Source organism: Peromyscus californicus, unplaced genomic scaffold (assembly GCF_007827085.1).
Source record: "Peromyscus californicus insignis strain IS unplaced genomic scaffold, ASM782708v3 Scaffold_14__1_contigs__length_90479793_seg_2, whole genome shotgun sequence".
In the NCBI taxonomy this organism is placed as follows: domain Eukaryota; kingdom Metazoa; phylum Chordata; class Mammalia; order Rodentia; family Cricetidae; genus Peromyscus; species Peromyscus californicus.
This window is the reverse complement of record NW_026294436.1, coordinates 20,389,647-20,411,793: the sequence shown is the minus strand read 5'-3', so window position 1 is coordinate 20,411,793 and position 22,147 is coordinate 20,389,647. Positions and strand designations below refer to the sequence as shown.

The following is a 22,147-nucleotide window of genomic DNA, read 5'->3' as shown; positions in this document are numbered from 1 at the left end:
CTTTTATTTAATCTTTTAAAATAGCGAAGTGGGTACTATTTTGAGCCATTTTGCAGATGAGAAAATATGCGCAGTGAAGCTGCGTAGCTTGCTTATAGAAAGAGCAGCTAACAGTGCCACAGTCAGGGTTCAGCCTGGAGCAGCCTAAGCTTCCACCTCCTGTCGAGTTCATGGAGGTAGTCAGAATGCTCCTCATTTCACTGGCCTCGAAGGAGTCGGTGAGCATAAGATGTCTTGCACACACCAAGAGCTGACAATGCTGCCTCTCTGTTCCTTCTCTTTCTCATTCTCAGTTCTGATTACACTTTATATACCTTTAAAAGTAGCTAAGCTACCTAGAGTTGTTATAATCAACCCACCCCAATCAACGTGGCCAGCAGGGGTGGCACACACCGATGATCCAAGCACTAAGGAGGCTGAGGTAGGAGGATTGTAAGTTCAGAGTCATTCTAGGGCACTCTGTCTCAAAAAAAAAAAAAAAAAAAAAAAGCAAAAACCAAAAGAAGGCTGGGCATAGTTTTGCCTGCCTCCGGAGGCAGAGGCAGGAGGATCTCTGTGAGTTTGAGACCAGCCTGGTCTGCATAGCAAATTCCAGTAAAGCCAGGATGAAAGACCCTGTCCAGAAGTTCAAGGTCAACCTATATAGCAAGTTTGAGGCTAGCCTGAGCTACATGAGACTCTTATCTCATTTGGGGGGGGCATGGGGAGAGGAAGAGAGAGAGAGACTCAGCTGGGTGACAGATAAAAGATGTATTAACCATGGAATAGTGTCTCTAGGAATAATACAGAATCACCCTAATGCCTGTGATGGTTGGAAGGTGTCAAGCGGGATGACAGACACTGATTTCTGGTTTCCCCAGGTGTAATCAAATCCTGGACAAGGGAGGAGAATGCGTACAATTCAAAAATAAGGACCGAGACGATATGGTACGCAATGTCATTGAGCCCATGGCCAGCGAAGGACTCCGGACCATCTGCATAGCTTACCGGGACTTCGATGGCCCAGAGCCCATATGGGACAATGAGAATGAAGTCCTTGCTGAGCTGATCTGCATTGCAGTGGTGGGCATTGAGGACCCTGTGCGCCCAGAGGTAAGGCTTGTCAGCTTCTAAACTGAAGAGAAAGGGCAGGAAAGTGGAGGTGCTGGTCTCCCACTGACCACTGGTTAGGGTTCAGATCCAGTGTAACCTAATGAGCCACCCGGGAGTCACAGAAAGCGTGTGCAAATGTCTGGCCTAGCTGTGACCCCAGACTTGTGCCTAATTACTTGTCACTTACAAAGACAGATAACTCTAGAAAACAAACAAACAAACAAAGACAGATGACTCTCCAATACCTGTTTCCCACATCAGCTATGGAGTACCGAGTCGGTAGAAGGCATCATCCCGCGAGGGCGAGGGCTATCTGAGGGGCAGACAGTGATGGTTTCATTGGTACTTGGGAATAGTCAGGGGCAGAATTAACCAAAAGGCAACTTACTCTTTAGTCACTTTTTTTCAACGACCTGGTCTTTTTGAGCAGTCCCTGTGTGCAGAACACTGTTCTAGGCACGAGGGGATTCAAAAAGCCGGAAAAGTCAGATAGATGGACCGGTGCTTGTCAAGGCCGAGATGGTGAGAGGATCCCGCCACTACAGTGAGCTCATGGGTTGGAGCCTGAGCCAGGTGGTCAGAGAGTGGGAAGGAGAGCAGTGGCCACATCACCAGATGCTTCCCCGGGGAACCTGGAGGAAAGGGAGGCACAAATGTTCACATCAGGCTCCCAAAGCAAATTCCCCTTCAACCTGTGAGATGATGAGTGAAATTTAAACGTCCACCGTAGGATGGACAGAATCAGGGGGGCATATGAAAATGACCAGCCATAGCCTCTGCGCCGTCCTGAGTGAAGTGAGAGCTGAACCAGGGCAGCGTGCCGCGCATCCTCAGTCTCTTGACCGTTTTCTTTTTGCTTCGCTCTCCTTAGGTACCGAACGCAATTGCCAAATGCAAACGGGCTGGCATTACTGTCAGAATGGTGACAGGCGACAACGTCAACACAGCACGAGCCATCGCCACCAAATGCGGCATTCTGAGCCCCGGAGACGACTTCCTGTGCTTAGAAGGCAAAGAGTTCAACAGACTCATCCGCAACGAGAAGGGCGAGGTAGGGCCACGGAGGGAGCAGCCAGGGCACCGCTCACAAGGGAATGGCTGGTTCTAGTGCGCAGTATCTGGGGCTTGTGGGAGCACGTGGGTGGCTTCTAAACTGGAGTCTATTCATAGTGAAACGGCCCTTCCCACCGCAGCTGCTCGTATGGTGAATGGGGAGTTGTCTCGTCTTCATTCAATTACCTGTGGGGACAGAATCACCAACTTCGTTTTATTTTTGCTTTTAAACTCCTGGAATGATTCCTTTGCGCTGCTTTCCCCCTACCCCACCCCTCCAGTGTCACTGTCCTGTGGCTGTGGGTGGAACAGGCTCGTGCTTGGATGCATTATGGGTCTGGAATAGACTAAAGCTTCCGGGTCTACATGGAATCAGACTTAAGACCCCGGCAGCTCCTTGGAAGCTCCAGAACCAGCTGTTAACCCTGACCTCCTCCTATCATGGGCCAAAAAATAAGGATTGGCTCCCATTAAGGAAGTTGGGACGGACAAGAAAAAATGGGCCTGTATGGTCACCATCAGTGAAGCCTTATTGGCTGTCTCATGTCCCCAGAGGCCAGGGGCTCAGGGGACCCTTGGAGGCTGGAGTTATGTGGAGATTCCACTCAACAGTGGCTCTGAGCTTGACTGATCCAGCTGTCTCTGCTACTGGCAGGTGGAACAAGAGAAGCTGGACAAGATCTGGCCCAAGCTTCGGGTGCTGGCACGATCTTCTCCCACGGACAAGCACACGCTGGTGAAAGGTGAGGTCAGCCTGTGATTGTGTGTGCCTGCCATATCTAACCCTAATCCTCCTGCCTTCACTTCCCAAGTACTGGGCTTAAGGGGTGGGCCATCACAGCTGTCTAGAGCTGGGGGTGGGGGGGTTAGTCCCTTGCTAGCAGGCTGGAGTGGTACGCTTGAACCCAGACGGCTGCCTTCAAAGCCGTCTCATGCTTCCCCAACTACCTAGCTGCTATGTGAGGCACTGGATGAAGACTACCTTTCTCAGCGCAGGGTGACTTGGTGAATCAATTGCCCTTGCATGGTTACTGTAGACCCAGCAGTAGAGAGGAAAAGGAAGGAGAGAGTAGAGGCAGAATAGTGGAGATGGAGGAGGAGATTAAAAGTGTCCCTTTCATAGGAAACAGTACTCTCCACATGACCTCTGTCTTAGGGTTTCTGTTGCTGTGAAGAGACACCATAACCACATCAACTCTTACAAAGGAAAACATTTAATTTTGGTGGCTTGTTTACCATTCAGAGGTTCAGTCCATTATCATCATGGTGGGACACGGTGGCATGCAGGCAGACATGGTGCTGGAGAGGTAGCTGAGAGTCTTACATCTTGCAGGCAACAGGAAGTGGTCTCTGACACTGGGAATAGCTTGAGCACGGGAGACCTCAGAGCCCACCCCCACAGTGACACACTTCCTCCAGCAAAGCCACGCCTTTGGGGGGCCATTTTCTTTCAAACCACCACCACGACCTCAGGTGGCGTGTGTGTGTTCATTGTTGTGTGTGTCTCCTTGTCCCAGGTATCATTGACAGCACTGTTGGGGAACAGCGACAGGTAGTGGCTGTCACCGGTGACGGGACAAATGATGGACCTGCCCTAAAGAAAGCAGATGTCGGTTTTGCCATGGTAAGCTCACCAGGGTCTCCCCGTGGGTCACCCTCTCCATCAGGAGCCAGGACAGTCTTCTGCTTCCTGTGCCTTCGCGTCCCGCCGATGCTCTTCTTCCTGCCTCCATCTCTCCTGCCTTCCTGGCCACTACTGTGTGTGTAAAACACGTGGAGGTTGTCAGGGAGACCGCAAAGCGCCACACCCAGGAAAACAAGAGCACCGTGGGGACGCTGTGTGCCTGTGGGAGTCACAGGAAATTCAGCTTCCGCGTAGAACGCGTTCAGTACCGTGCTCTTCACATGTGAGCCCGTGAGTATCAGAACCTCGTGGCAAGTTCCTCTGTAAGTCAGAAATCCCAAAGAGGCATCTTGCTTCAGTTAGGTTGGATGGGTGCTGAAGCGTTTGGGGTTTGGTTTGGTTTGGTGTGAGGGTTTTGTTTTTTTTTTTGGTGGTGATGATGGAGGTTTGATGGTTCTTGCGAGCACAGCAGTTGATTCTGGTGTGCAGAGAGGCATGGGGGTCCCCAAAGTACAAAGTGCACCCTCACATTCAAGGGGCTCATTGCTCCCAGACTCCCATCCAAATCAGACTGCTGTTGGAATCTAAGCAATGCAAGGGAATTTAGAAATGTGTGTGTGTGTGTGTGTGTGCCAGTGTCATATTAGCCAAGTTTGGAGATGGACACCCGTAATCTCAACATTTGGGGGAATTGAGGCAGGAGGATCTTGGGTTCAAGACCAGCCTGGTCTATATAGGCAGTTCCAGACCAGCTTGGATCCATAGTAAGGCACTGTCTCAAAAAGAAAGAAAATAACCTATCTTTGTGGAGCTCTTTTTTTGTAGTTATGTGTATGTATGTGTGTCTGTGTGTGAGCATATGCACAAGTATGTTGATGCCCATGAAGGCCAGAGACAGTTGTGAACCACCCGACATGGGTGCTGGGAATCCAGCTCTGGCCCTCTCGAAGGGCAGCGTGTGCTCTTAACCACTGAGCCGTTTCTCCAGCTCCTAGGGAGCTCTAAAAAACAAAACAAAACACAGTTTTAATTCTAAGAAAGTTCAAAAGTGTGTCTAAGAAGTTAGAGTCATATAATGAATCCCCATAGGCCTGTCACTCTGCTTCAGTAATTATCAGCGGTGATGGCGCACGCCTTTAATCCCAGCACTCGGGAGGCAGAGGCAGGTGGATCTCTGTGAGTTCGAGGCCAGCCTGGGCTACAGAGCGAGTTCCAGGATAGGCTCCAAAGCTAAACAGAGAAACTCTGTCTCGAAAAACAAAAACAAAAAGCAAAACAACAACAAAATAATTATCAACATGGCCCATCTTGCTTCACAAACCACCCCCCACCAGTTTCCTCTATCCAGCTGAACTATTTTATAGTCAATCTAAGACATTTTGTCATTTATAGTCATCAAGTTTTAAATATATCTCTAAATAATGTATATCAATAAAATATGTGTAAAAAATTAGAATTTCTCATTTAAAAAAACTGACAAGTCCTTACTATTGCCAAATTCTAGTCCGTGTTTAAATTTCTCCCACTGACTCATAAATGTTTTTATGGTTTATCTGTCCAAGTCAGAATCCAAAGAGGATCCACACATTATGATTGTCTGAGGCATCGGTGGAATCTCTGAATCCACAGCAGTGGCTCTTAAAGTGTGTCCTGTGTGGACCTGGAGAGACAGTTCTGTGGCCAAGAACACTGTCTGCTCTAACAGAGAATGAAAGTTCAATTCCAAGCACCTACAAAACAATTCACAACCATCTGTAACTCCAGTTCCAGGGGATCTGACTCCTTCTCTGGCAGGCATCAGGCACACATGTGGTGCACATACATATATGCAGACATAACACCCATACACATAAAATGAATTTAAAAAAACTGTATTCAAACCCCAATGCACCAGCAGTACCTGGAAACTTATGGAAATGCAAATTCTCAGGCACCACCTGAGTCGACTGGACCAGAAGGCCTGGAGTTGGGGGTCCTAATGTGCCCTAATGTTTGAGAGGCGCTGATTTTGTATCAGCTTGTGTCTCAAAGACTGTCCTTGTAGTCACAAGTGTCCTAGAAGGACTCATGGAACCTGGCCTATGTACTCTGTACACACGTAGCTAGCCATTGTTCCAGACGTGTGCTGGGGTTACAGTTAGATCACAGAATGCTGGCAGACTCCAGAGGGGTCCACATGTAGCCTCCTGTGGTCTCCTTGCCATGACGGGAGTCCATTCTTCCATATTTGCAACACTTCAGTAGTGTGTATGATGCCTCTGACAGGGAAGCCCGTCACACTCAGCTCCCGAAGCTTTTATTAATACTGGCCTTTGGGAACTTTCTAACACATACCAAAACTGCAGGCTCCCTAAAGGGAAGTCGAAGCCAGATTGTTTCAGCACAGTCCGCCAAGAGTGTCCAACCTGCCGTCTGCGGTCTACATGCAGCCAAGGATAGCTGTGAATAAGACCCAACACAGAACTGTAAGACATGCTCTACATACCTTGAGATCAGGGTGTGTATGTGTGTGTGTGTGTGTGTGTGTGTGTGTGTGCGCGCGCTATTTGTTGTTGTTGTAGAGTGAGAACTTCGTAGCTGAGTGTTGTCACAATGTCAAAAGGTTGGACACCCCCGGCTGTGTGCAAGTGAGCTACTCGGTCTCAGTGAAGTGCCGAGCAGAGTGTTCTGAGAGCCAAGTTCTGGGGAGCCAGCCTTGCGAGTGGGCTTTTCTGAGGACGGTGGTCTCAGGGCCACTGCGTTGAGGGTCTGCGCAGTTCCCTTCCACCTCTGGCCTAGCTATTTTATGTTGAAGGAACTGGACTTTTTGTCTGCACAGACCGTTCCAGTAGCACGAATGTGCTCATTCTTTTCTATAGTCTCCTGTAATGTTGATAGTGTTGGGTCCCTTGGCTTTGATTTGAGTGAGGTTTTATGTTTTCGTTTGTATTTGTATCACCCCCACCTCTGTGTGTGTGTGTCTGTGGACCCACCAAGGTACGGGTGTGGAGGTCAGAGAACCACTTTGGAAAGCAGGTTTTCTTCCACTATGGGATCCTAGGATCAAACTCAAGTCATTAGATTTGCATGACCAAGTGCTTTGTGGGAGCCGGGGTCTTACTATGTACCCTGACTGGCCTGGAACTGGCTACAGAGAACTGCCTCTGTCTGTCTCAGGTACTGGGATGAAAGGTGTCCTGCCCCGCCACATCTGTTTTGGTTTTTGGTTTGTTTTGGTTTGTTTTTCTGCCTCATTTTGGGTTTTGAGACATGGTCTGGCCTTCCCCTCGGTCTTTAGTCCAAGCTGTTCTCATACTTGAAGCAGTCCTCCTGCCTCAGCCTCCTGAGTATGCACCACTGTGCCTGATTCGTCCCTTGAATTTTCTGTACATTGGTTCTAGAAGCAATCAGATCCTATGCCTTGGGGATTGTGAAATGACAGTATTCTGAATTTATTTATTATTAACTTGAATAGTTACACAAAAGGAGATTTCCCTTCAGATATGCTCTATCGCTGAGGTACAGCTCAGCCCAAACAAGGGAATTAGAATATATATTTGATGTGTTTCAATACATTGCTCTTGTTTTTGTCTTGATGCCCAAATCGATCCATCACTAGCCAGGAGAAGCCTCTTCAGTGTCTCTGAGTCCTTTTAATGTAACCCTAGGTGTCTTTTATCGATTTCTTGGTTTCTTGCCCAATAAGACACTTGGAAGAGATTGGGACTCTTTTTCATTTATTTATTTTGGTTTTTCAAGACAAGGTTTCTCTGTGTAGTTTTGGTGCCTGTCCTGGAACTTGCTGTGTAGACTAGGCTGGCCTCAAACTCAGAGATCCACCTGCCTCTGCCTCCTGAGCGCTGGGATTAAAAGCTTGTGCTACCACTGGCCAGCTGCACCTATTTCTTATCCCGGATCTGGCATGGAGCATTCCTTCAGGGGCTCTGCGTCATTTTGGTGACAAGCCATATTAGGGAACACAAGCGAAGCACAAAGGCACACTCTCCCTCTGAGCACACACCATTTCCATCACCAAGCTAAGACACGAGCTTCCGCAGCCTAGTGCTGTTCCTACACCTGCTTCTAAGATTAAATGCTTCCTAAATCAGTGTTCGTGTTTCTCATTCAAATTCAAAATTCTGGAATGCTAACCTCCTAATTTATTTCTAATTCTCTACGTTGTTTCTAGCTTCCCTAATTTCATATTTGTAGTTCTTAAGATAAAAACCATGATTCCTAATGCTGTTAATGTAATTATTGACTTTGTCTGAAAACATATGTACTAGTTATAAAATAACAAAAATAATTACTAAAAATATTCTTTTATCATTTTGTTTTGAGGCAGGGTCTCACTATGAACCTAGACTGGCCTCAACCTTAATATGTAGCCCAGGAAAGCCTTAAACTCACAATCCCCCTGCCTTAGCCTCCGGAGTCCTGGACTTACAGGCATGTGCCACCATACTGAACTAAATAGTTTTCTTTCTTTTTTTTCTTTTTTTTAGTTTTTATATTATTTTTTATTGTTTGGCAGTTCCGAACATGTATATATAAGTATTATTCTTATTGTCTTTTTATCTGTAAATATATCTTACTAGGAATGCATCATCAAATTACTAAAAAGCATAATTTTTTAGATTAAAAAATAGAGGCTGGAAAGATGGGTCAGAGATTAATAACACAGGTTGCTCTTCCAGAGGACCAAGGTTCTATTCCAAGCACCCACATGGTGACTCACAGCTGCCTGTAACTCCAATTCCAGGGGATCTGACACCCTCTTGTGGCCTGTGGAGGCACCATACTTGTGCTTTGTGCACAGACATTCATGCAGGTGAAACATTCATGCACATATGTGGATCTTTGTGAGTTCGAGGCTAGCCTGGTCTACAGAGCGAGATCCAGGAAAGGCGCAAAGCTACACAGAGAAATCCTGTCTCAAAAAACCAAAAAAAAAAAATTAAAAATTTATTTTTTCAATTAAAAAATAGGGGCTGAGGCAGGCAATGGCAGTGCACACCTTTAATCCAAGCACTTGGGAGGCAGAGGCAGGCGAATCTCTGAGTTTGAGGCCAGCTTGGTCTACAGAGTGAGTTCCAGGACAGCCAGGGCTACACAGAGAAACCCTGTCTTGGGAAAGGTTGGGTCTGGAGAGATGGCTCAGTGGTTAAGCACACTGGCTGCTCTTCCAAAAGTCCTTGAGTTCAGTTCCCAACAACCACATGATGGCTCACAACCGTCTGTAAGGGGATCTGATTCCTTCTGACGCGCATGAAGACAGAGCACTCAGATACATAAAATACAGGAGTAAGTAACTCTTAAACAAAACAAAGCAAACTACTGAAAACTCATCGGGGCCACTTTTCTTTTCTGGAGCTGTGCCAATGACTGGCTGCAGCAGTTCATCACGTCAAGTGTTTTCCATTTTAGAGATGGACTTCTAATTGAATTCTGTGTTCTAATTACACCAAATAGTTTGTTGTAAAAGAAGTATACAGAACCAGGTTCGGCCTAGACACCGGGTTCCTGTCCCTGTGTGTTCATCCTCAGAAAAACATATATTTTTAAGGTTTTATATTATTCTTTTGCTGCTTTAAAATACAATCAATTAAGTCAGGTGTGGTGGCACACACCTTTAATCCCAGCACTTGGGAGGCAGAGGCAGGCAGATCTCTGTGAGTTCAAGGCCAGCCTGGTCTACAGAGTGAATTCCAGGACAGCCAAAGCTACACAGTGAAATTCTGTCTCAAAAAAAACCAAACAACCAAACAACAACAACAACAAAATCAAATAGGGACTAGAGAGATGGCTTAGCAGTTAAGAGCACCGGCTGCTTGTCCGGAGGACCCAGGTTTGGGTTCCAGCATCCCCATGACAGCTCACAGCCATCTGTAACTCCAGTTCCAGGGGACCTGATGCCCTCTTCTGGTCTCCACAGGACCAGGCATGCCTGTGGTACACAGACATGCAGGCAAAGCACCCATACAGACAAAATAAAAATAAGTCTTTTTTTAAACTACAGTGTGTTCCCCTCTCGATAAATGGTAGCATCTATATGTTCTTTCCCACCTTTCTTTTCCTCGGTGGAAATTATTTCATAGCAGTGAGTGGATGCAAACATACTACTCTTCTTGTTTCTTTTCACAGTGCACCAGATGGCAGCATGTAGCTGTGTTGAGTGTTGGGGGAAGGGGGCAGGATCGCCTATCCAACCCCAAACTGTACATCTTCCTGCTTTGAGATTATAGGCATACTACCATGTCCTGCACAGTCGAACTTTTTGATAGAAACACTAAGTTACATGCTCTTCTGTAGACAGTCTTCATTTGCTGCCATCTAGACAGTAAAACACTATTAGTAGGTAATTAGAATAATCTAGTATACGTCAAAATAAAGAATAAGTCCTGGGACTAAAGGGCTGGTTCAGCAGTTAAGAGCAATTGCTGCTCTTGCAAGGACCTGAGTTCAGTTTCCAGCACCCGTGTTGGGTGGCTCACAACCACCTGTAATTCCTGCTTCAGGGAATCCAGCACCCTCCTCTGGCCTCTGCAGGTACCTCATACATGTACTCATACACACAGAGAAGAGACACATAAGCAAAAAAATTAAAAGATTTTTACAAAAAGAACAAGCTCTTGTGGGTTAGGAGTTGCACGGTGTGTGATAGAAATACCAAGTAGGGCTGTGTATGGTAATGTACACCAGTACTTGGGAAGCAGAGATGGGAAAATCAGGAATCTGAGGCCAGCCTTGGCCAGCTAGTGAATTTGAGACTAGCCTGGATTGCATGAGACCCTGTCTCAAAGAAGAGGACAAGAAGGAAAGCTGTGTATAGCAGTGAGCTGTGTGCTGGGATGTTAGGATTTAATTGAACTGGATAATAAAAATCGCTAGGGTTCAAACATGGTGATAGAGGATGTCTCCGACTTAGAGAAATGATGGGAATAAAAGCCCAAACTCTAAAAAGGAATGAGGGATTCAGGGGATTTTTAGTAAACCAGTACCTTTTGAGAAGAAAGCTTGCCTGAGAGCAGGTTGGAACCTGAATCTAGGGTCACTGTGAAGACATAGACTGTCAGCCTAGAAAGTTTCTATTCAAAAGGCTTTCATGGGTCCCCAATGACAGGGTTTTGAACAAGGACAGAACATTATTGTACGCTATGAGACCGTTCTTCCTAGAACAACCTGCAAGGTTTCGGAAAGGTGCTGGGGAGACGTGGGCTCCAGTCCTGCTTGTGTTCAAAGAAATGTAGGAATTTGGAGGTAGACTAGATAGGACTTGTCCCCTCCCTTTCAGTTCTGAGGTTGAGGAAGCAGTAGGGTAGGGAGAAAGGACTGTTAAAAGATGTCTGATTCCTCACCTGAGGCAGCAGGAGTCAGTCAATGAGGTCACACTCCAGATGTGCGGCAGTCTCCTTTCTCATCTACCAGCAAGCCGCCACGGACCCATTGCCACAGTGGGAGCCTAGCCAACACAGAACGCGTCAACTCCTCACTTCTCTGTGAATCGTGCAGCATTTCCAACCCAGAGTTTCCTCAGAACAACGAGCAGAGATAGTGAGGGAGGCTCAGGTCCATGTACACACACATTTCATGGGTGCTTGCAAGAGACCCTGAGAGACTTGAGAATGATGGTCCTTCCCTTGATCACCTTGGGGAATCTTTTCTGTAGAGCAGCAGCGAAGTGGAGCCCCCTTGTTTTCTGTGGTGGCTATAGTGCCCTCTAGTGCCTGTACCTGGATCTGTGGCTCCTTAGAGGTCAGCGTTCTTAAGACCCTGGGTTTCCGAGTGTGCTACGCGCTCTGAATTCAGCTGCTCGCTGTCTGCCTTCCTCTCCCACCTCAGGGTATTGCGGGCACAGATGTGGCTAAGGAGGCGTCAGACATCATCCTGACCGATGACAACTTCACCAGCATCGTGAAGGCGGTGATGTGGGGACGGAACGTGTACGACAGCATTTCCAAGTTCCTGCAGTTCCAGCTCACCGTCAATGTGGTGGCTGTGATCGTGGCTTTCACCGGAGCCTGTATCACTCAGGTTAGGCAGGGCTTGGATGGCGGGATGACTCAAGAGCTAAGCAACACAGGGTACGGAGTGTAGGATATCTACTCAGGAGTTAAGGACAAGTGTTTCCCAGCACTGTGTGGACAGTTAGCTGGTCCAGGTTTACAGTCTCTACCGTAGTGGTTACCTACCATTAATTTAGCATTCTTTTGTCAGAAACTATGAAGAGAACTTATGTGGATTATCTTTGTCTTTTCAAAGCAAGCTTGCTAGGCAGATGTTATTTTCCCCTTATAGTGATGAGCCTAAAGTTATGTGAATTTGTCAAGGTCACTCCATAGGTAGCTAGCCGGATTCAAGGTCTGGTGGGTAGTGGGAGCTAAGCTACCTCAAGGGAAGGATGGAGCTGGAGAGTGAGACGGTCTCGCTTTCTGGAGCACGCTGAAAGGACTGGTTCTTCTTCCCACCAGGATTCTCCATTGAAAGCAGTGCAGATGTTGTGGGTTAACCTGATCATGGACACGTTTGCTTCACTGGCCCTGGCCACAGAGCCCCCTACCGATTCTCTGTTGAGGCGTCGCCCCTACGGGCGAAACAAACCTCTGATCTCACGGACTATGATGAAAAACATCTTGGGCCATGCGGTGTATCAGCTCACGGTCGTCTTTGTCCTTGTCTTTGCTGGTGAGCCACAGTTGGGGAAGGAGGGCAACTGTCGGGTGCTAGATCTGTTAGGGACAGAGAATGGCTGAGAAGAGATGGCAGTGTGGTGCATGGTGATGTACAGACCGACATAATAGCAGCTTCAGCCTTTGTATTCCTGACAATGCACGTGGCTTCCCATCATGCCACACCACGGGGAAACAAGTACCAGTGGAACCAACTGACGGACAAGGTCAGATAGGTTGAGACCAGAGACAACATTGGAAATATTTCGTTCTTGGGCCCTGGAGAAAGAGTTCCATACTTAAAAGCACTTATTGCTTTTGGAGAGACCTTGGGCTTGGCTCCCAGCAGCCACATGGTTCACAACCATCTGTAAGTCCAGGTCCAGGGGATCTGATGCCTGCTTCTGACCTCCAGCAGCACCAGACACATATATGATGCACAGACATCCATAAAGACCAAACACTCATACACATAAAATACATAAATCTAAAATAATTTTTCAATGTTTTATTTTAAAAATAAAATGTTCAGCCAGGCGGTGGTGGCACGCGCCTTTAATCCCAGCACTCGGGAGGCAGAGGCAGGCGGATCTCTGTGAGTTCGAGGCCAGCCTGGGTTACAGAGTGAGTTCCAGGAAAGGTGCCAAAGCTATACAGAGAAATCCTGTCTTGAAAAACCAATAAATAAGTAAATAAATAAATGAATGAATAAATAAATAAATAAATGTAAATGAATAAAATAATACGTTCACTAACTAGCGTAACTCAGAAGCTGACCAATTAAAATGAACTCTCTAGTGGCCAGAAGCCACGAGCATGGCTGTCCCGACATGTTCTAACTCAACCTGAACCCTCACTGAGACCACGGGTGTTCTCTAATACTTGTCCTGCCCCCACCAGGTGAGAAAATGTTTGACATTGACAGCGGGAGGAAGGCCCCTCTCCATTCACCACCCAGCCAGCACTACACCATCGTTTTCAACACCTTCGTGCTGATGCAGCTCTTCAACGAAATCAACTCCCGGAAGATACATGGCGAGAAGAATGTCTTTGCAGGCATCTACCACAACGTCATTTTCTGCTCTGTAGTTTTAGGCACATTCTTCTGCCAGGTGAGATTCTGACTGGAGTTGGGGTAGCGGGGGCTGGGGGACAGAGACCAGAAGCCGGGACTCTAATGTGCCCAAGATGAGGAGAGAGGGAGTTATGGGGACCAAGACTGTGAGTAAACACTTTGGGATTCTCAGTTTGCTTCCATGTGCACCTTGTTCTGGACCTGAGCCCAGTCAGGTGCTCCGGGGCAAGGTAGCATGTCACCTGCAGATACGACTTGTAGAAAACTTGGATGATCTTTCTAAATGTGCAGAAGTTCCATACAGTGCCCAAGAGAAGGGTCACTATCTTCTTCTTCTTCTTCTTCCTTTCCAGGCCAGCACACATGGCATGTGTATGTACAGGTAGTGTAGGCTCCCCACCCCTACCCCTTCTCCCTGCCCCTTTGTTCTGAATGGGCTTATGCTCGAAAATGCCACACAATTCACAGAGGAGAGTGAGGGATTGGTGCACACGTAGCTGCTGTGCTAACCCTGGCTTGGGCTTCTGTTATGGGAACTAGAGTCAAGAGCACGGTTGCCTGGGAGTGGAAAAATGAGTTCCTCTTTTCTTGCCGTAGTCAGAGTTCACTAAGGCAGATGGCTACAAAGGATTATGAGCAGGTCACAGTACAAAAGAACATCTTCCTGGGGCTGGAGACATGGCTCAGTAGTAAGAGAGGACCGGAGTTTGAATTCCAGCACCCACATCATTTGACTCACAATCACCTGTAATGAGTGCCAGGGGATCTGACACACTCTTCTGGCTTCTGTGGCACATGGATCAGAGTACAGACCCACACATAGACACAGACACAGACACAGACACAGACACACACACACACACACACACACACACACACACACACACACAATTTTAAAAATAAATCTTGAAAATATGCTGGCTTTTCTCTCAGCAAAGCCCCTCCTTTATGCCCCACCCCTCTACCCCCATTCCTGACTCTGTGTCTTTTGTCACCCATTGACCTCAGTCACAGGAAGCCTCCAGCTTCCTCTGCTCTGGCCAGACCGTACGTTAATGTACACTAATCACTGTCACAATAACCATAGGAACAGTGTGATTCCCACTGAAGTGCTGTAAAGATTGCATCTGCCACCCTTCTCCACTTCCAGAGTTTCTCTTTCCCGGTCCACAGGAAAATCAGGACTTGCACCCCCAGGGCCCCGCAGGGGGTGCTGTGGCCTTGGCCACCTTGTCGGCCTTGGTGGGTGGAGGGCTGACTCCCCGAGAGTGGCTTCCATCATGGTTGGCTGCCCTTTGCTCCGTTTCAGATTTTAATCGTGGAATTTGGGGGGAAGCCCTTCAGCTGTACACGCCTCAACCTGGAGCAGTGGTTATGGTGTCTCTTCATAGGGATTGGAGAACTTCTGTGGGGCCAGGTGAGTGTGGTGTGCCCTCCACAGATCCTCCAGGCTGCAGACCTCTCCTCTCCGAATGAGAGGGACCAGTGGCTACAGACACCCAGCTCCTTGTTTCATCTCATCCTCCCCTCCCCTCCCCTCTCCTCCCCTCCCCTCCCCTCCCCTCTCCTCCCCTCTCCTCCCCTCCATCTCGGTTCCAAGCTCCTTCCATCTTGGGGTGCTGGGTTGGAGTGACCACTGCCTTCCCTTCAGGGGCTTATGTTCTCTGCCCACACCTAGAGGCTGCAAAAACTTAGCTTTCTTGAAACAGAAGTAGAAATTTTCCATTAAGAAATAAATCTGAGTCTTAAAAGGAGAAGAGTTCACGAGCCGACGTCCCGCTAACGCAGCAGCCTAGCCAGGGCTATTGCACTGCTGTGGTGCAGGGCATCCTGCCTTTTCTGTGCATCCCCATGGCTTTCTCTGGTTGAACGCCCAACTCCCACCTGAGATAAATCAGTACTGCAAATGCTCTAGAGAGGAGGCGTGGCACATAGATTAGCACAGTCTCTGGAATCGACTGGAAGGGCTTGAATCACCCTTCTCCTTTTCACAAGCTGAGTAGCGATGGGCGACTCCATTAATCGGGGACCTCAACATAGGATAACAGAGTCATCACTAATTGTTACTATACAAAAAAATAGGACAATACCTGTGATAAGTACTCAGTGAGTGTTAGTATTAATTACAGTAATGTCAGCTCAGCTAAGCGTTTCATCCCTCCCTTAATACCGTCCTTAGCTCTGGCCTGGGCCGTTTTGCAGATCTCAAGTTTCTGCTGAGACTCCCTTAGTGTCCCTTCACAAGCTAAGGATGGAATTAAGAAAGGGGGTAAAACCGGGGCTGGAGAGATGGCCTAGTGGTTAAGAGCACTGACTGTTCTTCCAGAGGATCCAGGTTCAATTCCCAGCTCACACATGGCAGCTCACGACTGTCTGTAACGCCAGTTCCAGGGAACCGACACCCTTACGCAGGCAAAACCCCAATGCACAATAAATAAATAAATTAATTAATTAGAAAGAAAGAAAGAAGGAAAGAAGAAAGAAAGAAAGAAAGAAAGAAAGAAAGAAAGAAAGAAAGAAAGAAGGAAGGAAGGAAAGAAGAAAGGAAGGAAGGGGTAAAACCCTTAGCTAGCTGTCTTCCTGTTCCTTTCTCAGCCCCTCAGCTCCGTAAGTCCAATGTGCCCTTCTCCCGGCTTGGTTCGCCCCAGGCCCCGCTTCTTCCGGCTGTACGCCCGCTTTGTAGTTCTCTCGTCTAGAACTACAAGGATCACACCGGAAGGAAGAGCCCGGACCGAGTGTGAGTGTAGGAAGGCACACGGCTGAGAGATTGTGGGAATTAAGTCCCGTTCTGTGTGTCCATGAATGTTGGCACCTTCCCAAGAGCTGACAGCTGGAACAACCAGTTAATCTTCTGGGCAGATTAGTGCTTCTTGGTGCTGTCCTGGTGGGAAAGGTGTAGGGCAGAGGAACCTCCCAAGGGCCTGGCCCAGGCCAGCTAACATCTCTTCTTCTCCACTTTGACTGTTGCCCTCTTTGCTGGGACTGCCCGCAGATCATCTCTGCAATACCTACCCAGTCCCTGAAGTTCCTAAAGGAGGCTGGGCATGGCTCTGCCAAGGATGAGATCACCAAGGATGCCGAGGGAATGGATGAGATTGATCTTGCTGAGATGGAGCTGCGCAGAGGCCAGATCCTCTGGTTCCGTGGCCTGAACCGGATTCAGACTCAGGTACTCTGTAGTGGCTTGTCATTATCCTGGGAGAAGAAATCTCCCCATCCTGGGAAGGGGTAGGAAAGTCGCAATTCCCGGCAGCCAGCAACCTTACCCCTTCCTAAGGCTCGCAGTTAAAAGGGTGGCCTGTGCTCCTTGGCTTCAGGGTCAACAAGGCTAGAGGTCTCTGTGGGACTGACTCCTCTAGGAGGGACCCTGGGTCACTATTCACAGAGTTCCTCAGCTGTGGTTGGCCCTACAGTCCCCCCCTCAGACCTGTCGGCGGAGCTGTCTTCCCACATAAGGTCTATTTCAGTGCCAATCTTGACCCCAAGATAGGGAATGTGTAGTCCTTCCCTGCCCCCAAAGAAGGACTAAGAGACCCTGTTTTTATAAAAGTGGAAGGAAGAGTCAGCATCCCTGGCAGTCACTTGGGGTGACCTTCATCTGCTGTTATGGTAAAAAGCCGTTGTCTGGGGAAGTCTTTGTTAAAGAAACTTGCCTGCTTCCGTTGTCCTGATTTGATGGGAGGCCTCTCTCGGAATCCGATGATTAAGTGGGTATGAACAGCAGTCTCTCAGTTGATATCTTTTGAAGGATTCAGACTTGCTTCCGAAAGAGAAAGAGGCTGTCCTTTCTTCTAAGCCCTTTCCCTTCTTGTAATTTCTGAAATGGGGTACAAGTGAGTCCCCTGCTTGTAGCCCTAACCGTAACTTTTTTTCCCTCCACTTTCCTTGTGTAACTACCTTCTGGGTGAGCGGACTGGCCTTGGCATCAGTAAGGCTTTTCCTCTGCTCCAGCCCCACGACTGTTTACTGTTTTAGTCCAAGATTCCTGAACCAACCATCAGTTCCAAGATCTCCAGGGGACGCTCCAGAGCGAGGCCTGTTTCTTCCTCCTAGTTGGCTAGAGAGCCCCAAAATATTTCATTTTCAATGTTGAATGAAATGTGTTGAATGAACCAGCATTCAAGTGGTTCAGAAATTTGTCTGACCAACCCCCACTCCCACCCCCCTTAGTGCACAGGGAAAATAAATGAATGCACACTCTAAACTATATACCCGGTAGGAACTGTCCTTCCCTGGGCAAGATACAGGTAGGGAACTCCGGGGCTCCTTTCCTCTCTCTGCCAGGAAAGGAATCGAATCATGACCTGCAGACTGCCTCATGGCGTCAAGTCCCCACCTCTGCCCACCCTCCGTCCCCTGAGTCCCGTGGGTGGCTGCAGATCTTAGCACCTTGACTCCCACCTCTGAAGCCCCCGATGCTGTGCTTTGGGTCTGCTCTTCTCAAAATAACCTCTTTGCTTTTCTTCCCTTCAGGATCGCCTGCCTCCTCTTCTCCTGTGTGATTGTTTTGTTTTGTTTTCCTAGCCAGGACCCCTCCTTCCGAAGCCTCCTTGCTTCTTGCCAGTCTTCCTCTGGGGAGCTGAGATTCCTGGACCTTTTCCCCCGTCACTGCCCGTTCCCATTCCCTCGCCTGTACTCCTGTTTGATCTCACTGCATATGTAGCTTTCGGCATACGTCTTTCCCTGCTAGAGCATAAGGGTCAGAATGGCTTTAAAGCCTAAATTTGAGGCCACGCATGGTGGTGCCTGTCTTTAATCTCAGCACTCAGGAGGCCAAGGCTTCCTAGTTCCAGGTCAGCCTGGGCTATCTAGCTAGATCCTGCCTCCAAAACAGAGAAGCAAAAGCCTAAACTTAGGTTCCAAAGACAGCCTATTAAAGATGCCATTGAGCCGGGCGGTGGTGGCGCATGCCTTTAATCCCAGCACTCGGGAGGCAGAGCCAGGTGGATCTCTGTGAGTTCAAGGCCAGCCTGGTCTACATTGCGAGATCCAGGACAGGCACCAAAACTACACAGAGAAACCCTGTCTCGAGGGAAAAAAAAAAAAAAAGATGCCATTGACACCCATGCCGTTGTAATTGGCACCTGACTGCGTGGACGATGCTGAGTACGCTAAGTGTACCTTCCATGTCTAAAGCCCTCCTACCCCATCGATTGCTCAGCCTCAGTGGGGTCCTAACAAAATCCCTTACTGTCGGGCTGCTGGTCCAGATGGTCCACCCCATTGCAGCAGGTGGGGTGGGAGGTGCTGCCAAGCGCCTGCTCAGTCCTGGTTGGGATTTCCCCTTCCCCTGGTCTAGGCGGTTCCTCCCTTTACCTTTTCCCTTTAGTTTGGAGGAGGTAAAAGCACTAGAAAGCAAATATTTGAAGAATGAAAGGGCTGGACTCTTAGAACAGTAAACATAGAGTGCAATTTCATTGTGGAAGTTGGACCTTGTAATGCTATAAGCACCTAGAAAAGAGCCTCTACCTTCTTCATGGGCTGGAACCTTCCCCAGGGCAGCCCTCACCTCCAGCTTTAGCCCTCAGTCCACTGAAACAGAAAATCGCATAAGTGAGAAAAGGGGGTGTTTTAACCTTGATCTCCACCCGGAGGCTACCCCTAAGCATTTCATGGCTTCCCAGAGGCTTTGTATACAAGAAGAGGAGTCTGCCTCATCTTCTGGGGATGCAGTCGAAGGACAGAGACAGTGCCTTTCCTGTCCTCCTGGACTGTTCCTAAGGGGATCCCAACAGATCTCAGAAGGATAAACAAACCCTTCTATTTGCTCCTTATGACTTAGGGGTCAAAGAAAAGGATAGTAGATTGATACAGACCCCAGATCACAGTCACTGTGGGAAAGTGATGGTATTAATTGCCTCTGTCCTTGAGGTGGAGCAAACTGAAAGCCAGAGGCCTGATCTGGTAGGCAGGTAGACTTTGAGAGCCTCCAGGCACCAGCACCTGCACCGAACCGCCAGCCACTGGGGTGCCAGCTCTCAGGAAACTGCTGACTTCCTGTCAGCAGGTCTGCCAGTGAAGGTCTCCAGTGCTTCAGGAATACAATGAGTAGAATTCTAATAGGTCACCTGAGCTCCGCTGCATCCAGAGGAAGAGTTGGTCATGAAAGACACCTCATCCAAGCAAAGCAGCTCACGGTCTAGTAGTCTTTCGACCGTGGCCACCCGTGTGTGGACTGCTATACTGCCCATTTTTCTTTAAACACCTGTTGTTTTCCTGGAAATTTTGTCAAAATGATTAGTTGACTTAGTTGGTTTAGAAGCTCCTGAGCCCTAAGTTTCACTAATGTATATATATATATATATATATATATATACTTTGCTTCCAATATGTCAAATTGTCTGCCTTATTTTTTAATTAATTAATTTTTGTACATTTTTTCATTTATTTTACATACCAACCACAGTTTCTGTCTGCCTTATTTTTTTTTTTTTTTTGGTTTTTCGAGACAGGGTTTCTCTGTGTAGCTTTGCGCCTTTCCTGGAACTCACTTGGTAGTCCAGGCTAGCCTCGAACTCACAGAGATCCGCCTGCCTCTGCCTCCCGAGTGCTGGGATTAAAGGCGTGCGCCACCACCGCCCGGCTTTTTTTTTTTTTTTTTTTTTTTTTTGTCTGTCTGCCTTATTTTTAAGGGTACAGTTCAAAATGATGAATGAGCTACTGGTCTCTGCCTAGCTGTTAGTGGTTGGGAGAAGTTCCTTTACATTTTAAAAGGCCTTTGGACTCCTGTCCATCCTAGGCTACAGGGGAATGAAAACCGAATCGTAGCGGGGTGTTTGAAAAATCCATAGCAAGTGGTCCCTTAAATGAAGTGCAATATGCAGTTTGATGTCCTTCCCAACCCCATCTCCACCTGCCGCTCTGGGTTCGAGGGAATCTCTCTCTTGCTCTTCCTCGCCTTCCCCCAGCCCGACTGACCCTGCCTTCCTCGTCCTTCCCTTCCCTCTCACTCTGGAACAAAGCCGTCTCACTCTCTGATTCTTTGCAGATTGAAGTAATTAACACATTCCAGACGGGAGCCTCCATTAAGGGAGTCCTAAAGCGACAGAACATGAACCAACAGCTTGATGTAAAGCTGGTTCCTAGCTCCTATTCCGCTGCTGTCACTCCAGCCAAACCTTCCCCCTCCACCTCTTCTGCTGGTCCGTCTCCTCCTGTGGGCAGTGAGTGAGAGTCTGTTACCGTGCATGATTTGCTAGAGCGACCACAAGAGAGCACGTGGCATCCACTTTAACCAACCGTGGTTCCTTATCCTTTTCGTTTTCTCCCCCTTTGACCTTTTGACTTAAAGGAAGAAAAGACCAAAGAAAAAAAAAAAACACAAAAAGACTAAAACCAGGCTGTATGATCTTTCATTTTACTTCCTTTTTCACTGATGGAAAGCAGTTAAACCTTAACTGTGTTAAAGACAATAACCCTGCTTTCCGATGGTTCTCTGCGTTGCCTGCTGCTTCTTTTCTTGAGTTGTTTTGCTTCGCTTTGCTTTGTCTCACCTCAGGTTTGGTTTGTTGCATTGTCCCTCTCCCCCTCTTCTGGTCTAACTCCGCCCCTTTAGAGATGAGATCAGTCCTTAGTGAAGACCTAAGAAGTCTGTCTCTTCACTTGGGGGCAGAGGGAGCCTCTGCCCACGGGTCCTTAACCAGGGCCTGGCCAAACGGAGCCAGTACCAAACTTGTTCAGTAATTGCAGTCCTTTGGGCTACCACTGCACTGCTGGCTGGCCACAGGATTGGAGAAGTTAGTCCAACCTGTGTTGTCCCACCGCTCATAGATGACCTTAACTGTAACTCTAGTTCAAGAGCCAATTAACTCACAAACGAGTAGGAGAAATAAAACGTGTCTGGCCCCTGTGGTCGTATGTGGCACCCCAGCACTCAGTAGGCTGAGGTAAAAAGATTGTGAGTTCAGAAGTTTCTGAAGAGCCCCCTCACCCCATCTTTTCATCTAGTTTGATTGTTCAACGGCCAGCCCTTTGTATCATGCTTTGCACATTCAGTTTTAGGAAAACCTGTCTGTCTAGACTTACTTAGTACCTGTCCGATTTCAGCCTAAGGGCTTGCTGCTCTTCCTGGTAGACTGTGGAACACTTGCTAACGCCTTCCCATTTCTGGTCATTTTACCTTCCCAGAACAGGAAGCAGGGGGAGGCTGTCATTTCTAGTGCCTGGTGAGGGAAGGTCCTCCACCACCACAAGTATTGTGGACTTTGAATGCTTGCGTGTCCAGGGCATCCCTCCCGCAGCCAGCCCTGGGTTGCTTTGCCCATGCTTCACGTGACTGTGGAGCGGGTTTTCCAAGCTTCAACTTGTTTTTGCCTTTTAGCTACCCATAAGAGTTCTGGTATGAGTGGGGAGTGAGGGTGGAGGTGACAGTGATGGCTGCTTTTTCCTCAGGCCCGAAGGCGGGCCTGAAGGCACTAAAACCTTGCCCTGCCTAGTGCAGACGCCTCCCCCTCTAGTTCTCCCACATTCCTGGTTTAATCCCTTCTCTCTCTAAACCCGGCCATCCCCTTCTAACTAGTTTCAGTCCTGCTTAGTGATTCGTTTCTAGAAACGGCCGGTGCTGGCTGTCCCAGAGCCTTGATGGCAGAGACCAGTGGGCTCAGAGGAGCTGGTAGACCCCATGTCCTGAGCCCCCAAAAGTTTACACCAAAAGGA

General features: G+C 48.1%; 1 protein-coding gene across 6 annotated transcripts in view; it reads left to right on the top strand.

The window, feature by feature from the left end:
* Atp2b4 (ATPase plasma membrane Ca2+ transporting 4) overlaps positions 1-22,147 on the top strand; it is a 103,419-nt gene that overhangs the window by 73,782 nt on the left and 7,490 nt on the right. For 2 of the 6 annotated variants that reach the window (XM_052736990.1, XM_052736988.1), the window contains 10 exons: positions 861-1,092; positions 1,964-2,143; positions 2,801-2,888; positions 3,663-3,769; positions 11,591-11,782; positions 12,220-12,433; positions 13,318-13,529; positions 14,802-14,909; positions 16,485-16,661; positions 20,481-20,655. In XM_052736990.1, coding sequence (XP_052592950.1) covers positions 861-1,092; positions 1,964-2,143; positions 2,801-2,888; positions 3,663-3,769; positions 11,591-11,782; positions 12,220-12,433; positions 13,318-13,529; positions 14,802-14,909; positions 16,485-16,661; positions 20,481-20,655 — 1,685 coding nt within the window. The remainder of the gene's footprint in view (positions 1-860; positions 1,093-1,963; positions 2,144-2,800; positions 2,889-3,662; positions 3,770-11,590; positions 11,783-12,219; positions 12,434-13,317; positions 13,530-14,801; positions 14,910-16,484; positions 16,662-20,480; positions 20,656-22,147) is intronic. The other 4 variants (XM_052736986.1, XM_052736985.1, XM_052736991.1 and 1 more) reach the window with 3 other exon arrangements.